At 40.0% G+C, this 21,264-nt stretch overlaps 1 protein-coding gene and 2 non-coding genes across 11 annotated transcripts in view; all 3 read left to right on the forward strand.

The window, feature by feature from the left end:
- Window positions 1–21,264, forward strand: part of UBAP2 (ubiquitin associated protein 2) — a 108,835-nt gene that overhangs the window by 76,217 nt on the left and 11,354 nt on the right. For all 9 annotated transcript variants that reach the window (XM_053205001.1, XM_027039295.2, XM_027039298.2 and 6 more), the window contains 8 exons: window positions 2,070–2,137; window positions 4,453–4,642; window positions 7,976–8,189; window positions 11,258–11,532; window positions 12,139–12,308; window positions 13,695–13,908; window positions 18,156–18,195; window positions 20,337–20,520. In XM_053205001.1, coding sequence (XP_053060976.1) covers window positions 2,070–2,137; window positions 4,453–4,642; window positions 7,976–8,189; window positions 11,258–11,532; window positions 12,139–12,308; window positions 13,695–13,908; window positions 18,156–18,195; window positions 20,337–20,520 — 1,355 coding nt within the window. The remainder of the gene's footprint in view (window positions 1–2,069; window positions 2,138–4,452; window positions 4,643–7,975; window positions 8,190–11,257; window positions 11,533–12,138; window positions 12,309–13,694; window positions 13,909–18,155; window positions 18,196–20,336; window positions 20,521–21,264) is intronic.
- On the forward strand, window positions 4,761–4,843 carry LOC113593717 (small nucleolar RNA SNORD121A). Its single transcript, XR_003414025.2, has one exon. It is a non-coding gene; the product is annotated as a small nucleolar RNA SNORD121A (small nucleolar RNA).
- On the forward strand, window positions 19,634–19,716 carry LOC113593718 (small nucleolar RNA SNORD121A). The gene has a single exon (XR_003414026.1). It is a non-coding gene; the product is annotated as a small nucleolar RNA SNORD121A (small nucleolar RNA).

Genomic DNA, 21,264 nt, shown 5'->3' on the forward strand with positions numbered 1-21,264 from the left:
ATTCCTTTATTGCTTTTCTCTGTGTCTTACAGAATCTTACATGGTAGATAGAGTTGAGGCAAAAATAGATTCCTTGGTACTCTTCAAGATACTACTTTGAAATAGGGTGTAAGCTCTTCTTGTTCAAGCAGTAATCTATTCAGCACTTTTTATTTGTTTTTCTAGAAAATGAACACCTACTGCCTGTTCTGCCCCTATCAGAGTTTTAATTTGTGAGGGCAATCTGATTTTTATCCAGTATTTCAGAGTTCTGAGACATTTAGAGTTAATATGTATTATAGAAGTCTTTGAGAAATATTTCCTGCAGTTACATTATCTCATTATATCAACTTTTTAGCCTTTAAATGCTCATGCCCCACTTTGAAAATGTGAAAAGAGCCTACCTTTCAATAATGTCAGTTAAGGTTTCAAAAAATTTTATCCTGGGTGCCTTAAAACATCAAAAGGTGGAGGGTGCCTCAGTGGCTCAGTTGGTTAAGTATCCGACTCTTGATTTGGGCTCAGGTGATCTCAGGGTTCATGGGTTTTAGCCCCACATTGGGCTCTGCACTGTCAGTGTACAGACTACTTGAGATTCATTCTCTCTGTCTCTCTGTCTCTCTCTCTGCCCCTCCCATGTTCTCTCTCTGAAAAAAAAAAAAAATCCCGCAAAACTTCAAATGGCATTTAAACGATACGCATGAATTGAAAATAATTATGTTCAATGAAAAAAGTTAGACAAAAAGATTGTTTGCTTATTTATTTACTTATTTAATATTTTAATTTATTTTTGAGAGACAGAACCCAAGTGGGGAGGTGTAGAGAGAGAAGGAGACAGAATCCAAATCTCAGCTGTCAGCACAGAGCCGGACACGGGGCTTGAACTCAAAAACTGTGAGATCATGACCTGAGCAGAAGTCAGACGCTTAAACTACTGAGCCACCCAGGCGCCCCTTATTTATTTTTAAAGTTTGTTTATTTTGAGAGAGTAAGAGCAAGAGTGGGAGAAGGGCAGAGAGAGGTAGACAATCCCAAGCAGGCTCCATGCTTTCAACACAGAGCCTGATGTGGAGTTTGGTCTCACGAACCATGAGATCATGACCTGATCTGGGATCAAGAGTCAGATGGTCAATAGGCTGATCCATCCAGGTGCCTCAAGATTGCATATTTTAAAATTCTAGAAAATAGAACCCTAATCTGTAGTCACAGAAAACACATTGGTGGTTTCCTGGGGACTAAGGTGAGTGGTGGGAGGGATTGATTACATAGGGACAGGAGCAAACTTTTAGGGTAATAAATATGTTCATTGTCATGATTTTGTGATGATTTCATGGGCATATAAATATGACAAAACCCAGTTATTTGCTTTGAATATTTGCAGTTTATTGGATGTGATATACCCCCAATAAAGTTGTTTTTATAAAAACAAGGAAACCTATGACTTAATAAAAAAGAAATACAGATTACTAATAAATGAAATACTAAAACCATCTGTTTGGGGGGAGAAGAAACATCAGTTTTTTGCTCTTTCAAACTTTTGGCATTTGTGGTGGTTTTACTGGTGTTTTCATTTTGTATAATGTCAAATAGAATAGCGTGACTAGGACTTGAACCCTGGTCTGACTTCATTGTTTCTCTGATGTGAAGTCCTTTTTTCGGGTTTGTCAGTCTAAAAATTACCTTCCCCCTAACAAAATTGTTATGATCACTTGTGTATTTCCTCCGTTTTAGACTACTTTTTGGGTGAAGTGTAATGAGAGTACTGGTGACTAAAAATTGTCAGAAATTTGATGAAAATTTTTTTTTATCATTTTTATTTACTTTTTTGAGACACAGAGACATTATGAGAGGGGGTGGGGCAGAGAGAGAGGGAAACACAATCTAAAGTAGGCTACCAGCTCTGAGCTGTCAGCACAGAGCCTGACGTGGAGCTTGAACTCAAGAACTGTGAGATCATGACCTGAGCCAAAGTCAGACGCTTAACCGACGAGCCACCCAGGTGCCCCAAAATTGTCAGAAATTGGATACATTTTGGGTTCTATGTTACGTAAAATAAGAGCAAAGTATTTTTTTTATTCGTTTCCATACAGCTTTCTGAAACAAAAGTCTTCACTGCCTCAGCTGTTCCAGCAGAGAATCATGTCACACCTGGGCAAAGGTAAACACTTTTTGTCCCCTTTTGTTTGTTATTCAAAGCATAATTTAAATTTCTTACTCCAGAAATTTGTTTTGGGTCTCAGGTCTCTTTCTGTTTTTTTCCTTTTCTTGAATCTCTTCCTGTTTTTACTATTTTCTTCTAAGAATTTCTTTTATCCTTAACCTTCCTTGTGAACTGACATAGCCTACATCATTATCTACTTAGTTGTATCCACTAATGAATTAAAATAGCAATTATGTGTGTGATTTGTTATCATTTGTGATAGAGATTATATTAAGCCTATTTATGGTGGTTCTTTTTTACTTTGGTAAATGCAGTATATTGTTTGACAGATAAACTTAATACAAAATACCTTTGGTTTTCTGTGTGTAATACCATTTATTTAGGCATTCTCATACTAATACAAATTTCTCATTTTATGTGGGCTCTTCTATTTCTTTCCTCTCCTCCCCTTTCCCCTTCTCCCTTGTCCCCTTCCCCTCTTCCCCTCCCTCCTCCCCCTCCCCTCTCCTCTTGTTCTTCAAATGTTTATTCATTTTTAGAAGGAGAGAGAGCAAGCCGGGAAGGGGCAGAGAGAGATGGAGAGAGAGACTCCTAAGCAGGCTCTCTGCACTGTCAGCATGCAGCCTGACATGGGGCTCAATCTTATGACCTTGGGATCATGACTTGAGCTGAAAACAAGAGTTGGACGCTCAACCGACTCAGCCACTCAGGTGCCCCAGGATCATTTTTATTTAAGAAAAACAACAACAACAAAAACGTCCGATACTTGATAATGGCTTGGGTCATGACCTCACGGTTGGTTAGACTGATCTCTGTGTCCAGGATCTGCACTGACAGTACAGAGCCTGCTTGGGATTCTCTCCTCTCTCTCTCTCTCTCTCTCTCTCTCTCTCTCTCTCTCTCTCTCTCTCTCCCACTCCTAAAAATAAATAAACATTAAAAAATATATGAAGCCCCTTCTCTATTCACTGAAGCAGAGGAAAGGATGGGTTCAGAGGTCACAGTTGGGCATGGGAGGAGATTTAAAGAAAAAAAAAAGAAATATACTTATTTAATGGTTAATAGTGCTATACTATATTAATACATCTTACCAACTTTTTGGAATAGAACTTGCTGTATTTTGTGTGTGTGTGTGTGTGTGTGTGTGTGTGAGAGAGAGAGAGAGAGAGATAATGTATCTTTTGAGATGGGTTATATGTAATATAACTACCCTGTATTTATATCCTTGGAGTTAGGATATCATAAGTATAACATCACCTGGAGATCCAAAATACTAGTCTGGTACTTTAACCTGATTATAGGAGAGTAAGTGTGGGTAGTGCATAAGGAGAGGAATACAGGCCTAGGAACTTTGATCTTTATTAGATAGTAGTGGGCCTTGAATTATTTGACCTCCCAGAATCTGCCTCACTGGCATGGTGAGCGTTTCAGACAGGAGAACTGAGTGGGAACTGGCCTTTGAAATGGTTTAAGGGAGCAAATTACCTTGTTAGTAAATTCTGAGCACCTTGCAGTTTCTGTGGAGGAGTTAGTAGCTAGTTCGCTCACATGTCAGGTTATATATATCTTGAAGATCATTTCTTCCTCAGGCTTTTAGGTTTTCAGGCCATAAGTTTTAAGTTGGAATATCTGTTTTTCTGGGGACATTACAAGTGTTCTAGAGAGGATTTGTTACTGTGTTTTCCCCCGAATGTTTAAGAGAGAAAATTATTGGAGATTTATATAAGCTTAAATATCTTATACCGTAGAACGTAGAACTTAGAAATATTTATGACTGTTTGGATTGTCTACTATGGCTGTGGTTCTCAATCCCTCAAAATAGAGATTCACCCTCTTTGAGGCAAGTTGAAGAGACACTGGTTCCAAGTAATGAATGGGGCAAAGTATTCTAAAGAAAATGAGCCAAACTTCAGAATACTATTTACTCATTTGCTCCAGGTTTTCAAATGAATTGTTATTGTGCTATTTCTGTGGAACTATCTCAATGTACCTTTTCATTTCTCTTCTCTGCAAAGCCCTGCTTTAGTCTCTGTGGCTTCGTATGCTTTTTTTTTTTTTTTGTCATTGATGCTGTTCTTTTGGCTCCTTTAAACTACCGTTTCCAAAAGTTTTCCTCACTTAAATTATAACTTTTTAAAAACTTTATTTATTTAAATAATCTCTGCATTCAGCATGGGGCTTGACTTATGACTCTGAGATCACCTCACTTATTATTTTTAACATGAATTTACTTTATATTGATTCACTTCTCAAATTCATTGTTGGTAAGATGTGCTTTTGACTCATTCCTCATTTGCTTTTTGTCTGCTTAGCATTGATCTGGTAGCCTTGCTCCAGAAGCCTGTTCCTCCCAGTCAAGCCTCAGAAGTCAACTCCTTTGAAACTTCCCAACAACAGGGCTTTGGCCAAGCCCTTGTCTTCACAAATTCTCAGCACAACAATCAGATGGCACCAGGGACTGGCAGCTCCACTGCTGTCAACTCCTATTCTCCTCAGAGTCTGGTAACTCACTTTTGTTTTAGTATGGGATTTGAAGGACTGTACCCATGAACAAATGTATTCTAGAATGACACATGCCTGATAATTATTTTCTAAATACAAAAATATTTAGATGATCTCAGTCCAGAAAACAATGATGTGATACTTTCCCAGCACATATCTGATGATTCCATGTGGAATTCAACTACTCTGAGTTTCCTGGACAATGATTTTTAAAAAATGCTTCTTTATGATTAGTTGAAATCTTTTAAGTCATAATCACTGAGGCATCCTTCTTATTAGTAATTTTTTTCTTGTATTTTCTTTGAAAGTCTGTACTTAAGACATTAAAATTTTCATTTGTTTTCCAGTGTAGTAAAATGCAAATGTTTGTCAGTATTGGCTTGCTAAAATCATGCTAAAACAGTTCTAAGTCTAGGAAGGCTTTTATTTTTTGCATTTTTAATTGTTATTCATAAAATTAGTGTATCTTTCCTTAAAACATCACTTTGTAGCAGAAGCCCTTTTAATGTGGATGTGTTTTCCTTAAAATAAGGGTCATCTGCCGCTTGCATATCTGACTCTAACTTCCTATGAGAATTTAGCTCCTATCAGAAAGGACTTCAGGAACTGTGAAGGATATGAAGATAACCAAAGAATGTAGTTGCAGAATAATGGTGAACTGAAGGCCCTAACTGTAGGTACTGCTCAGTTGGCACTGAGGTATTCTCAGTTGGAACACCTCCAAATATAGATCCACAGCTTTCACTAGTGGTAATTATTTTTGTTCATTCTTTGTTGTGTTTTACCTGAAATCCACGGTTGAGAAACAGAATTTATAAATATGATAATAATCTTTCTCTCCTACTTGACTCAAAAATCATTTGCTGAACCACTTCATAAAATGGAGAATTTAATATGTAAACTTTTCATTGTGGTGTTCTACTCTGCACAGCCACGTTATGTCATGTATAACTGGGTTGAGAATTTGGCATTTTTAGTACCACTGATGATTGTGTACGAGAGAATGTGAGTGCTTGAAGTGGGACAGCCCAAGGCATGATACTATCTCTATTTTGAGGGGGTCTCAAGTTTTTCTTTTTTTTTATAAAGATTTTATTTTACGTAATCTCTACCCCCAATATGGGCTCGAATTTATAACCCCAAGATCAAGAGCTGTATGCTTCACCAACTGAGCAAGCCAGGTGCCCCAGTACCCTCATGGTTTGAGGTGAACCATCCCTGTCCTTTCTTCCTCCGATGCCTTTCTATCTGCTACTGGTCTGCTGATGTAATGTCTATGCGAACTGTTGGAATCTTAGCCAGGCCACTCAGAGCATAGGTAGGACATGAGTTTTGTTTGTTTTATTATTTTGTTTTTTTCTTTTTAGGACATGTGTTTTTTGTTTTGTTGTGTTTTTTTTTTAACAGTGCCTTCAGGTGTGTTGCCTTTTGTAATGAACAATACCTTGAGAAACTGGAACAAGTAATGTTTAGCATATTAGAGGAGTGGTGCTCAACCTACTGTACTTTCATAATCACTGGGGAACTTCAGTAAATAACAACAGTAGTAAGGATAATAAAATAATGCCAGAGTCTGCACAAACCAAATAAGTCAGAATCTTGGGATTGCGAGTTGGGCATTTGTGTGTATTTGTGTATATGTGAGTGCAGGCATACTTGTGTATTAATACACATTTTTAAAGCCCCCATCTATTGAAGTGTAGGTGAAATTGAGAAGTCCTGTGCTAAATGTTAACCTGAAGCAAGGTGCTATTCCTTGACTCCGTGATTTCATTATGTTGTAAAACACACAGAAACTGCATTTGATAGTATTGGCTAATGCAGGATAGAAATTAGGTAGGAAAAGAGGAAGACCAAAAGCATCATTCTGGAAGCCTTTACTGAACAAGTGGGCTTGAACTGGGTTTTTGGATTTGTAGCCACATAAGACAGGTGTTTTGGCAGCATGAAATAGCAAGGATTCTAAAGTAGTGATAAATAATGTTAGTAGATTGTGCGATATGCAGTAACTTCCTACAACTTAAATGTTTTACTCAAATTGGAGAATTTGGTCTTCCTTAGAACAACTGGGATACTCCATGCCTTTGGATATTGTTAACAGAAACAATTATTTCAGCTTTCTACATCTGATCTCTTAAGAGAATGCAAGTCATTTCTATTTGTGAACTTTTAAATGGTTTTGAAAGGTTTTTCTTGGAGGGGGGCTTGAGAGCGAGCGCTCAGAGCATAGATGGCACAGAGACGGGGGAGAGAATCCCAAACAGGCTCCGTGTGTCAGTGCAGAGCCCAATGAGGGGCTTGCACAAACCATGAGATCATGACAAAATCAAGAGTTGGACTGAGCCACACAGACACCCCTTGAAAAGCTATTTTTTGACAACTTATCTTTTTCAGAAACTGAATGATCTTGATGGGTAAAAATGAAGTTGATCTGCTGTTGTGTTCACTAGTCCTAGGGTCTCATTCTCCTTGGATATTTTCCCAATAGTTTATTTTTGCTTTGGTTTCCCTTGCCTTAGGAGATGTATCTAAAAAATGTTGCTATGGCTGATGTCAAAGAAATTATTGTTTTTGTTCTCTTCTCGGATTTTTATGGTTTCAGGTCTCATATTTAGGTCTTTAACCCACTTTGAGTTTATTTTTGTGTATGGTGTTAGAAAGTGGTTATAAAGTGGTCTTTTACATATATCATTCTCTTTGGATCTTGGTATGTGACCTGACAGGATAGATGGGGGAGGTGTAACATTTTCTTTTGTATACTTGTGGAGCATTTTTGGTGTTCTTAGTCATCAAAATAGCTCGAAATAAGCACAGCAGTGTCCAGGGTATCTGTCCAGTACACAGATACTTCATGTGTAAATCATTGTCTGATTTTAGAATATTAACTTTTTAGACCGGTACTGCAAACTGCATTTAATATTGTAGGATTACATGGCTGAGCCTTTCTGTGACCAAACTTAAAGATGATTATTGTTGTTCCATATTTTGAGAAAGTACTATATTTTTATTTCTCTAGCTTGTCTTTGTCATTTAATTCATGATATTTCTCTTTAGAAAACTATTTTGTTTGTGAACTTGTGACATCACTTTTATCCTAAAATCCAGGGAAAATAGTCCTCTTCCTTTAACCTCTCATCAGAATCAGGACTGATTCTTGGATTTAATCAGATCTTTTTGGGTAATATTTTCCTGTAGTATTTGCTCAGGTGAGTCTTGTTGATTCCATGTTCTGGGTTATAGATTTTAAAATCCTTGTGAAAATACTTGGTATGTTTTAACTCTGGGATAGAAATTTGTATTGCTGAAGGTTTTTCTTTTTCTTTCTCTTTAAAGTCATCCGTCCTTGGTTCAGGATTTGGAGAGCTTGCACCTTCCAAAATGGCAAACATCACCAGCTCCCAGATTTTGGACCAATTGAAAGCTCCAAGTTTGGGCCAGTTTACCACTACCCCAAGTTCACAACAGAATAGTACAAGTCCCCCCACAACTACTACTTCTTGGGACCTCAAGTCCTCAACTTCCCAGTCCTCAGTCCTTAGTCATTTTGGTAAGTACACATGTTCTGTGGTGGTTTGCCCCTAGTGAGGACATGCTGAACATTAGTAGAGTGTGTTGACTTGTAACGCTAATGTGGAATTTATCCAGAGGTACTATTTAGTAGAATTTCTATAGCATTTCTGAATTAATTCCGTTAGCTTTGTATTGTGTAAATATCTGTATTTAGTTAGTAGTAGTAGTAGTGGTAGAAGTAATATTAGAACATACTTTGAAGAGATGTGCAAAAGCATGGGAAAGCCATGCAAATATATGGAAACAACACTTTGTAAGTAAAGGCCGAAACAGAATTTTCTAAGCTGTATTACAGTAGGGTGGGGACCGAGTCAGGGATGTGGACATTAAAAAAAAAATTTTTTTTTAATGTTTATTTATTTTGAGAGAGAGAGCACAAGCGAGCAACAAGCAGGGGAGGGGCAGAGAGAAGGAGAGACAGAATCCTAAGCAGGCTCTGTGCCGTCAGTGCGGGGCTCAAACTCATGAACTCTGAGATCATGGACCTGAGCCGAGATCAAGAGTCAGACACTTAACAGACAGCGCTACCCAGGCACCCCTGGACAACATTTTAAATCACACCCTATGGATTGCTTTCTCATTCTAACATTCGTATGTATCTATCATGATTTGTGCCAGGCTTACTGTCAGTGGTTTGTAACATAAAGGCACCATGTGTAAGTTTGATAATTTCTAATCTATACTGCTGTAGACTTTGTGATGTTAAAACACCCATTTCCTATTAACATACGCATGCCACACTGCATTAAGGAACAGCAGAGGATTGTATTAACCATAGGGTTGGTTTCCTGGGCAGGTTTATGTTTAGGACTTATTCAAAGAGATAGAAGTACATTTCTCTACTCAAAGAAATAGTTCTTTGTAATGGAAGTACTTGAGACCACTCCCATGTTTGAAGTGATGTCCACCAGGCTTCAGAATGAGGCGTATCTATTCATTAGAGCCTCATTGCCCAAAGTTGTTTACCGTCTGCTGAATACATACTAAAAGTCCACATTCCCAGAAGGAAAGTAACTGTATGCTATAAACCACATTGTACAAACATTAAAGGCACAGAGTCACTTTTAACTGTTAAGAATGCTGGCAGCCTTTGCCTGGAACATATCAAAAGTCTATGTTCCCAGACACTAGCCAAGAGCCAGTTAAACAAGGTGGCATTTTTGATGGCAGCTATAGTGCTGTGTTAATCTTCTTCTGCAGACCCACTGCAGTGGGTGATAAGGGTTTTTAGATTTGCACATGGTATTCCCATGTTCCTTATAAATTCTGTCTTTTTCCTACATGCCTCTAATATAAAGTCCAAAAATAGATTTATCTAAGATGGAAATACATTAAGTCATGGGTTGGCAAACCTTCAACTAGATTTGTCACCTCTTTTTGCAAATACGGTTTTATTGGAACACAGCCATGACCACTCATTATGTTTTTTTTTTAATGTTTATTTTAGAGAGAGAGCGCGCGGGCGCAAACATGAGCAGGGGAGCACAGAGAGAGAGGGAGACAGAATTCAAAGCAGGCTTCACACTGTCAGTGCAAAGCCTGATGTGGGGCTTGAAATCATGAACCACAATACCATGACCTGAGCCGAAATCAAGATTCTGATGCTTAACCAGCTCAGCCACCCAGGTGCCCATTATGTGTTGTCTTAGCACTACTTGCAGTCTATAGAGGGAGAGTTGAGTAGTTGCTAACAGATGGCCTTCACAGCCTAAAATATTTACTACCTGGTTCTTTGCTGAAAAAAATTACCAACTTCTATCGTGTATGACTTGAAAATCATGTAGACAAAGGGTAACTTCCTTATAGAAAAGAGTAACTAAAGGGGCGCCTGGGTGGCTCCGTCAGTTGAGCGTCTGTCTTCAGCTCAGGTCATGATCTCGCAGTTTGTGAGTTCAAGCCCCGTGTCGGGCTCTGTGCTGACAGCTCAGAGCGTGGAGCCTGCTTTAGATTCTGTGTCTCTCTCTCTGCCCCTTCCCCACTCATGCTCTGTCTCTCTCTGTCTCTAAACATTAAAAAAAAAAAGAGTAAAAATCAAGGAGATGAACAACAAAGTAAAAAAATGGTCAACAGGGTATGGTCAGAGTTCATAGGCAAGGTATATTGGAGTGTATGAAATGATGCTTCATCCAACTTATTTTTATTTGCATCTTTTATGCTATTTTCCATTATTCAAATTAGGAAAAGAATCTTGAAGTATTTGTCAAAATTCAGAGTTGTTCTTTGAACCAATAACTCTTCTACAGGTATACTTGCACTTGAGCAAAATGTCTTACATAAAAAACCGTGCATTACAGCATTGTTTTTCATAGCAAGAGTTGGGAAATCTAAAAGCCCTTTAATATAGTACTGGTTTTAAAACTTGATGCCTATGTACACTGGATTACTATGTGGCCACAAAAATGAAGTAGCTCTTCACACATTAATGTGGAACAGTTTCTGAAAACTAAATGGTTTGTGAGGAAACTATATAATGTATGTGTGTGTGTGTCTGTATATGTTTGTATTTTGAAACAGTGTCTCTGAAGATACTCATATACCTGGGTGCAGTGTCTGCCTTTGTAGACTGAATCTACAGATAGTGTTGGAAGGGTGATTTATGTTAACATAGACACTTTTTTTTTGCTTTCTGGATTTTGTGCTATCACATTATTAGTTACTGGAAAATAATTTTTAACAATTTAGTTACAAAATTCATAAAGCAACAAAATATAATTCGCTATTCGCTAAAGGCCAGATGTGTGTAGCAACTCCTTGCCTTTCTTATCCACTTTTCAACCAGTATAACTTAACATAAACTGCATCTCCTGTCTGCATAAGAATTTATCTATAAGCCCATACAGTCATCCTTTTCTTTTATCATATGCTAGCTATAATATATCACACACCCCCCACTTAGGGGATTCAGCTAGATGGTTGTTGGGAGAAACCAGTGATAACTACAACCTTTCTTTCTCAGTCATGGCGGAAGAGGGAGCTCTAAGCTCGTGTGCCTAAATAATTGATTGTTGCTTACTTTCCTTCCCTCCCCCTTCACATATTTAATAGACTTCAAATCTCAACCTGAACCATCCCCGGTTCTTAGTCAACTGAGCCAGCGACAGCAGCACCACACTCAGCCTGTTGCTGTTCCTCCTCCTGGGTTGGAGTCCTTTCCTTCCCAGGTAAAACTGCGAGAGTCAACACCCAGGGACAGTACCTCCACTGTGAACAAACTTCTGCAGCTTCCCAGCATGACTGTAGAAAACATTGCTGTGACTGCCCACCAGCCACAGCCTAAACACGTCAAACTACCGAAGCGGCGGATACCCCCAGCTTCTAAGGTGTGTTCTCCATCCAGAAGTCACAATCCCAACAGTGGATATAATTTAACATTTAGCTCAAGGGCTGGGTTAGTAAGCCTCAGAAGAGGTGACATCGTATTTGTTTTTCATGCACATAGCTTCCTGCTTTATGAGAATTGGCCATTTCTGAGTGCCTGGGCTAATATTAGAGGGAATGGCTTTTTGTTAGAGAATGGTAATTCAAATTACTGGACCTGGCTCAGAGAATTTGCTGGTCTTGTGTATTTAGCTGTGTCACATAGATAGAGAATAAGTGGTTCTTTGACCAGATGATGCTTTCAGAGGAGGCCCGCTCTCTTCCTCCGCTCACCCACCACCAACTCCCCCTTTCTTCGGCCTTTGCTGTAAGAAGCAGTTGGTGGCATTGATCATTCTGCTGTTAACTTTTAATTTTTCTTTTCTCTTTTTTCTCTTGTCTTTGTTTTTTTTTGCAATATTCTGTTCCTTTTTCCTACTACTGGGCTTCTCACCCCATGTTCCTCAAGTGTGCCTGTAGTGCTTTGGGAAGCCAGTACTCACTGGCTGTATTACAGGCCTCTGGGACTTGGGATCTCTATTCCTGACGTGATGGCTCTGCTTTTTCAGATCCCAGCTTCTGCAGTGGAAATGCCTGGTTCAGCAGATGTCACAGGATTAAACGTTCAGTTTGGCGCCTTGGAATTTGGATCAGAACCTTCTCTCTCTGAATTTGGATCAGCTGCAAGCAGTGAAAATAGTAACCAGATTCCCATCAGCTTGTATTCAAAGTCATTAAGGTACACAACTTCTTCTGCGGCTTAAGTCCTTTGTTGGCAAAGTAATGGAGTCTAAGAGATCACCTGGTGGAGGCAATACACCATGTGGTGCTGGGTTTGTACAGCCATTATTAGTACCTAATTGCAGAACTTTTCTTCCATAACCCTAAAAAGAACCTTGTGCCTGTTAGCAGTCACTCCCAGTTTCTCCCTCCCCTTTCCCTTTGGCAACTAATCATCTGTCTCCGGATATGCCTATTCCAGATACTTCATATAACAAGGATCATTTATGTTGTAGCATGTGTGCATTTTATTTCTGAATAGTATTTCATTATGCAGATATATCACATTTTGTCTATCCATTCATTAGTTGACGGACATTTGGATTGTTTCCACTTTTCGGCTATTAGGAATCATGCTGCAATGGACATTCATTTACAGATTTGTCTCCTTTTAGTTCTTTTGGATTTAGACCTAATAATTGCTAGGTCATATGGTAACCCGTATATTACCTATTTGAAGAACCAGCAAACTTCTTTCATGTGGCTGTAGCATTTTACATTCCTACCAATAATCTATGAGGGATGCAATATTAAAAACAATTTTTTTTCCAATGTTTATTTATTTTTGAGAGACAGAGTGAATGGGGGACGGACAGAGATAGAGAGAGGGAGACAGAATCTGAGTCGTCAGCACAGAACCTGACATGTGGCTTGAACCAGCCAATCGCGAGATCATGACCTGAGCTATAGTCGGATGCTTAACCAGCTGAGTCACCCAGGCTCCTTGAGGGATGCAATTCTTGTATATCTTTGCCAACTCTTATTTTTCTTCAATTGAATATTTGTTTTATAAGTAGAGAATCCCTGATTTTAGATTTTATTAATTTTTCTGCTCTCTAGTGCTAAAACCTGATGTTTGTTTGGGTTCTCTTTCTACAAGTGGTCCCAGACATCTGGATTCCTTAAAGATTCTTAAGGATTCTTTAAAATGTCCTTCTGCCTGTCATTTAAATTAGGTGGGTCTGCAGCGCCTGGGTGGCTCAGTTAGTTGAGCATCTGGCTCTTGATTTCGGCTCAGGTCATGATATCACATTTCTTGAGATTTAGTCCCTCATCAGGCTCTGCTCTGACAGCGCCAAGCCTGCTTGGGATTCTCTTTTTCCCCCTCTCTCTGTCCCCCTGCCCCCTCTCAAAATAAATAAACATTTAAAAAATGGTGGGTCTGATTTGGAAAGGAGGGGTGTTTTAAATTTGCGTCTTTAATACAGTTAAAGAATGATGTAGTGTAAATGTGTAGGTACAGACATGTTTGTTTATAGTATGACAGTAAAGTGATGAAATAGTTCTACTCAATGAAACCATGTAACACGACATAAATTTATGTCAAAATCTTTTTATTCTCTAGTGATTCTTTGAATACCTCTCTACCGATGACCAGTGCAGTACAGAATTCCACCTATACAACTTCAGTCATTACCTCCTCCAGTCTGACCAGCTCATCGCTGAGCTCCACTAGTCCAGTAACAACGTCTTCCTCCTATGACCAGAGTTCTGTGCATAACAGAATTGCATACCAAAGCTCTGTGAGTCCATCGGAGTCAGCTCCAGGAACCGTCACGGTAATTGGTCTTTCAAGTTTCTTCTTGTACAAAATCCTATTTAGAGGTCCATGTTTAGTTTGGGAAATGAGGGTTTTAGATGACATTTTCTTTAAGAAATTAGTTAACCTTTTGAATACAATTCTTGTAGTCTGTTGAGTTTTCTAATAGTGGGTATCTGGTGTGAAATCTGCTTTTCAGGTACCCATGCACAGGAATGTGTGAATGGACCTCAGAAACTTAGTATACAGAAAGCATAAGGATATACTCCAAGTTCATAGTATTTTGGATGGGGTGGGGGTGGGGGTACTCTAGTCTTATTTGTAACATTTTAGTTTCCTGTAAGGCAAAGGTGTTCAAACATTACTAGAGCTACTTCGAAGAGTGGACAAGAACATGAAAATAAGGGAAATAGTTGAATTGGCGTAGCAGAAATTTGGGTTCATTTTCTTAAGTTTCCTTCTAAGACTCTCAGGATATATTGTACATCTCAACATAGGAATTTTTTTCCCTCCCTTTCTTTGTTTTCCTTCTTTTATGTTAGATGTTTTCCTTAAATGTCTGATGATTTCAGGCTGCCTACTTGACACTAAAAGGTTAACTATGGGCTTTGGCTTGTGGGGTAGATAGTGGAATGTGGGCTTTGATGTGGAACAGCATGGGCAGGCCATTTCTTTGGGGGGGGGGGCGGGTGGACACACCCCCCGTGTGGACACCTCCTTTGTCAGCTCCTTTGACCCGTTCTGTTGAGCTTGTTTAGATTTTTCAGATACTCTTCTTGTCACTTCCCTATAGGGCCTATGTCTATCTGTCAGTGTCTTAAGAGCCTAGCGGAAAGAGAAGTCTATTGTCAGAATACTTGTTTTGTCTGTGTTAATCATTTTCATTAACACTACGTCTGACCATGTGTTAACCCTTTTGATGATGTTTAGGGCCTCAGAGAGAAGGTGGGAGGGGGCAGTTACCTTGCTGTGCAAATGGAGAGAGAGGGGAAGGGATCTGGTCTGTGCAGTCTTTAAAGAAATCCTTCTACATTTAGCTGTACCTCCACTCCCACTTTCAAAGTTATCTGGTGCAGATAAATACTGAGTTGCTTGGTATGGCTCTTTGATTTAGTTGCCTTATTTTCTGGATTTGCCTAACACTACCTTTGGATTTGGCTTTACCATGTGAACTAAGTCAGTTCCCATTCTGTCTATGCTTTCTAGTCTACAGAATTTTGTTATCATTGTTTCACCTGTATTTGTCTTACTGGGTTTACATATTTTTTATAAGCCATATACTCTGATCTATCATCTTTAACAAGAAGTTTATTCTTGTATTTTTCAATATGCAACTAACCACAGGTAGCAGTTCATTTTATTTTATCTATTAAAATTTATGTATTTATCTTGAGAGAGAGCACAAGGGAGAGTCGGTGAGGGGCAGAGATAGAATCCTAAGCAGGGTCTGCACCTGCACAGTGCAGAGCCTGACTTGGGGTTCTAACTCACAAACCGTGAACCGAAACCAAGAGCCAGACACACAACCGACTGGGCCACCCAGGCGTGCCACATGCAGTAGTTCATTTAAGTAAACAGAATTTTAGCTCCTCAGACATACCAACCAAATTTTAGTTTAGTTTAATTTATTTAAGTTTATTTAAGTTTATTTATTTTGAGAGAGACAGAGGGTGCAAGTGGGGAGGGGCAGAGAGAGGGAGCAGAGAATCTCAAGCAGGCTCCCCACTGTCAGCACGGAGCCAGACACGGGGCTCAAACTCACAAAACAGTGAGATCGTGACCTGAACCAAAACCAGGAGTCAGATGCTTAACCAACTAAGCCACCCAGGTGCCCCCTAACCAAATTTTAAATGTTCAGTATCTATGGTGGCTATAATATAGGAACATGCTCATGTGCATATAGAATATTCCCTTTATTGCTGAACATTTCCTTGTATAGTATTGGTATAATTTCCAAAAGAGAAATCAGACTCTGTGCTGTCTAAGCTTAAATCCCTATTGTCTGCTCGACTTCTGAATTCCAGCTCTAATTTCACCTGGTATGCTGCTTGCTCAGATCATTACCCACCTCATTCCTTGCTTGACTAGTTGAACTAAGACCCTGCAGACTTTTGATCTCTCATGACCATTTGGCACTTCTTTACTTTTATTCCCACCATTCTTCTGCCTAGAATTACCTCCACCCCAAATAATGTGGCTTCTGTGTTGAATCAGTTTGTCCATTGTTTTTTTGAGAGAAGGAGAGAGTACTAGTTGGGGAAGGCCTCAGGGAGGGAGGGAGGGAGGGAGGGAGAGAGAGAGAGAGAGAGAGAGAGAGAGAGAGAGAGAGAGAGAGAGAGAATCTTAGTCTCCACGCCTGGTGGGAGCCTTACACAAGGCTCCATCTCATGACTGTGAGATCATCATCTGAGCTGAAATCAGTAGAGTCTGATGCTTAACCCACCGAGGCACCCAGGTGCCCCCATTGTCTATGCGTGATTTTCAAGGTGGAATAAAATACTCCTAAGGTCTGATGGCTGTTCTTTTCTATTCCCCCTTTTAATTCTTTCTGTATGATGTGGTTTTGAGAACATTTCTTTGTCACCATTTGTGCTGTTTTGAGGTACATGCTTGGTATCATGTGTGTGAATTTAGTGCATATATGTTTTTAAAATTTTTATTTTGTTTTAAGAGAGAGAGAGCGTGCATAAATGGGGGAGAGGCAGAAAGAGAAAGAGAATCTTAAGCAGGCTCCATGCTCAGCGTGGAGCCCAGGGTGGGCCTCGTTCCCATGACCCTGGGATCTTTACCTGAGCTGAAATCAAGAGTTGGATGCTTGACTGAGCCACCCAGGTGCCCCTAGTGCATAGTGAACTCTAGTTTAAGAGAGGCAGAGAGTACAATTTTGATTGCTTTCTAACCTATCTGTATATATACTGGTAAGGTGTATTGTATTTTCCTTTCCCTGACCTCAGTCTTACATTTTAACTCATTTTTTCCCCTCCTTGAAGTTCTAATCTTTTATTGTCTACATTTCTTGTAAATAATCTCAAAAATTTTTTTTCAGGAAAAAAACACGTTAGGGACATCTGGGTGGCTCAGTCGAACATCCAACTCTTGTTTTCAGCTCAGGTCATGACATCACCGTTCTTGGGTTTGAGCCCTGCATCGAGCTCCCTGCTGGCAGTGTGGAGTCTGCTTGATATTTTCTTGCTCTCTCTTTCTCTCTCTGCCCCTCCCCCATGCATGTGCACATGTTCCCTCTTTCTCTCTTTCTGTCTCTCTCTCAAAATAAGTAAACTTTAAAAAATGTTTAAAAAAAAGGAAAAAACATATTATCAATAACACAACAGGATTTGGGTTAAATGCAGAAGCAACATCTAAAGGCTTGTCTTTTTTCTTTAGTTTAAGTTTTCACATTTGTAAGAAGGAAATCTCTGTCAGCTTCCTTTTCCCATCCAGGGATAGTGTCTGGGCCTTGTAGGCCCCACTATCATTCACCGTATGCTTTGGTCAATCTGTGGAAATTTTCCTTGTGAGGATACCTCCTTTTGTGTGTCTAGTTTCCAATGAAATGCCTTATGGTTAATGCAAACTAATTGTTTTCAGATTCCGCTCTTTTTGGTACTACCACACTCTGCTAACCTGCTATTGCCCTACCCAGTTAAGAAAAGCCATGTTTCACAGTAACCTCTCATTTTATTTGAGAACTATTTTCCATTTAATTTGGAAACTTTTTTTCTTGCCTGAGTGGTACTGAGGAGACCATGTGAGATACAAAGATGTGGTGATTTCAGTATAAGTTCCCGAGTTCTTTGTACTGCTTAATAATTTTTAGGACAGTTTCTTTGCTTCCTGTGATTAGAGTCTGTCTTGTTACTTCCCTAAATACCCAGTCTGTTTTTCAAAAATGTCAGCTCCTTAGGATTTTTAAAGAATGTGTTAATTACCTCTCCTTTTATTAAGAAACAAAATAAAACAAGCCATCTCCCCCCCCCCCCCCCGTAATGTTTTTTATTTATTTAGGTGGGGGGAGCAGAGAGAGAGGGAGAGAATCCCAAGCAGGCAGTGTAGAGCCTGATGCAGGCTTACTGTCATGGACTGTGAGATCATGACTTGAGCCGAAGTTAAGAATTGGATGCTTAATCCACTGAGCCACCCCAGTGCCCCACATCATTTCTTGATCAATCTATGATTCATGTATTTCTGACTAAATCCCAATAGAAAGTCAGCTAGGTTATCGTTTGATTTTTGTGGTATGCTTACTTTCTTTTCTCTTCCTTATAGAATGGACATGGTGGTGGTCGAAGTCAGCAGACTATAGACAGTAAGTATATAAGCTGACTATTCTCATTTTGTGTGGTGGAAATCAAACAAAAAGAGTATAGCTGCTAATATGATGGGGAAAACAATAGGCTAGTGACTAATTCTGCAAAACTAATCCTTTTGCATTTTTCTGATAGCTACTTCTTATCTGTTGGCATCATTTCTTTGGTAGGGTTTACAAGTTCAGCTAGAGATTCCTGTGAGTAGATTGTTGCTGATGGTATTATGAGAAATGTTAGCTACAGCAAGAAGGAATTGATAGCCTCATATAATTCTGTTCTAGTCAGACCACACCCCAAGTGTAGAGTGTAGCATGGATTTAAAAGATGCTTTGCTTAGAGGCACAGGTTCTGGTGTAGTCAGAGGGCTCTCATTCCAATACTGTAAAGGACTTTTAAAGCAGAAATTGGTGTGCTAGTTCAGGAAAGGCATGCTCTTTGCCTTCTAGATTCGATGAGCTATTGTGCGGAAGAGAGATAAAATGATGCTCTCTGTGAACACTTGGGAAAAAATGGGGATAAGATTCTATTAATTCTAGTAAGCTCAGTGTTCCCTGGAGATGATGGTTGCAGGTAAATCCCTGTTAGGTGCTCTTGGCTTATCTGTGATTGGTTATGATGATTTTCATTCATTTTTCACTAACACAAATGGGTATCCATTATAGAAGCCAGAAAGACTTTCCTTTTATTTAGGATTTTTGGAATGTGGACATGGGATTTTTTTCAGTCCAAGAGGGGGCCTCAGTTGGAATTGAAATGACACATGTGATTACCCAGAGTTGGTTTTGATATTGCTGGGCTGCCGGAACTGTTTGGAGGTACATTGGTAGCTCTGAGAACTTGGGATGTCAGAGGACATTCTCATTTCACAAACCTTGGTGGCAAGTTTCCTCTCTGCAGGCTTGAGATTGAGAACATATCAAGGTGTCCTAGATCATTTGGAGATGAGGCTTCGTACCCACAACCCTGAGATCAAGAGTTGCACACTCTACCAACTGAGCCAGCCAGGCGCCCCAATTATTATTTAGAGATTATGAATAAAATCATGAGATATGAAATGTCTGGAAAACATAGCATGCATTTTAGATAGGTTTTTATCTCCATCTGTCTCTCCACTGCCATTCTTTCAGAGGCTTCTTGTGAACTTGTTATAATGTGACCTACGATCTACGTAGGTAACTTACAAGGTCTGAGTTTTGGGTCAGGGACATCTGTGGTGCTTTTATCTGGCTTCTGTAACAGGTGTCATGTTTGGAATAGACCGTCAGTCAAAAGCAAGTCTCAAGATTGTAAGGACCACTCTTAAGTATGGGTCATGTTCTGTGTTGACCCTGTTGCTACTGTGTTTGTTTTCAAATTGTCTTTTTGAGAGACTAGCATGTTTTCCCTCAGACTCCCAGGGAGTTCTGCAGATGGGTCAAGATTGCTTTTCCTTCCTAACTGGGAAAGACAATGATGCTTTATTTCCAAGCACATATCTGAGTTGTATGTGTGGATAGAACTGAAACTGAGTCTTTCTACAGCTAGGATGGATCACATTTATGATCTTCTGGAAGCCTAATAAGCTCCTTTATGTGCTCTGAGGGTTTGGTTTGTTTGTTTGTTTGTTTACGGAAATGTTCACTATGCATGTGAATGTGGGTGTTGGACAGTGGATTTTAGGCATATGTAACTCTCCACAGTATATGTACCCTGGGCTCTCAACCCCCATGTGCCCTCAATTGGCTATGAGCTTTCACAAGTCAGCCTGATACAAGCAAAAACCTAACCTTTTGATGGTCTTGCCTACCAGATTTGTACCATCATCCTTTGTTGAGCCTTTTCAGAAAAATTTACCTCCTAGCCTGTTGCTCTTTGGGGGTGCAGCTCTGGGTCAGGTTCCTTTAGTTAGGAGAAGTATATCCATGGCATAGGCTAGTTGATGATTATAAAGCTGTCATTTCCTATTCTCTGCCAAATCCTGTTCGTCTTACCTTCACATGTCATTTTTATTAGTTATATCTGACAGAAAATGCTTGGGCATTTTCCCTGGGGAATGTAACTTTGTATGTGTCTCAAACCGACCCTGACCTGTCACAAGATATTGAACATATTGTACATACTTACAGATGGTTCTGGAGCTAAACCGATATGTTTCTTACAGCTACTTCATCCGTTCCAGCTCCAAAGACAACGGACCCTCCCTCTGCCCTCCCATCTGTGGGCTCACTGCCCAGCACCACTTCCTGCACTACGCTTCTACCCTCTGCATCCCAGCACACTGCCACTTTGCCCTCCATGTCCCAGCCTGGTGACCTGTCAAGCAACCCCCTCTCTCAGCTTAGCAGGTATGGGGAAAATATGAGCTCACAGTGAGAGGCACAATGGTGCGATGTCCTGAACCCTTATAGAAAGCTCTTCCAACGAACAAAACTCCTGTTGCCTCTAGCATGATGTCCTGGCCTTTTGTAATAATGTTTTAGCTCATTCATTTTGGCTGGACACTATCTCAGAAGCATCAGCAGCTGTGTAACAACATGTAATGCCCCTGCTGTCACAGAGCACTGGGGTCCCTGGGAATGGTGGAGCTAGGGTGTTGCTGCTGCTACTTTTCCTCCACCTCTCAGGAGTGTGCCTTGAACCTGGCCTGGCCTTTCCCACTCTGGGCTCGAGTCACAGTGATGTGAAGTGAGAATGATGTTTTTTGTTTGTTTTTGTTTTTTAAATGTTTATTTTTGAGAGAGAGAGAGAGCATGCATGCGCATGCGTGCAAGCAGGAGAGGGGGCAGAGACAGGGCAAGACACAGAATCCAAAGCAGGCTCCAGACTCTGAGCCATCAGCACAGAGGACGTGGCGCTCGAACTTGCAGGCTGTGAGATCATGACCTGAGCTAAAGTCAGATGCCCAACCGACTCAGCCACCCAGGTTCCCCGGGAATGATGTTTGGTTTCTGAGCAGGTCTTTTACTTGCTCCTGTTGTGGCTTCAGAGATTCAATTACTAGAATAGGGTGTAGGAGAATGGGTTTTGTTTGGTCCTCATCCTATATCTTTGGAGTATGCCTCTTTCCCTCTTTAGCCAGGAATAAAAGT

The sequence above is a fragment of the Acinonyx jubatus genome, chromosome D4 (assembly GCF_027475565.1).
Source record: "Acinonyx jubatus isolate Ajub_Pintada_27869175 chromosome D4, VMU_Ajub_asm_v1.0, whole genome shotgun sequence".
NCBI lineage: Eukaryota > Metazoa > Chordata > Mammalia > Carnivora > Felidae > Acinonyx > Acinonyx jubatus.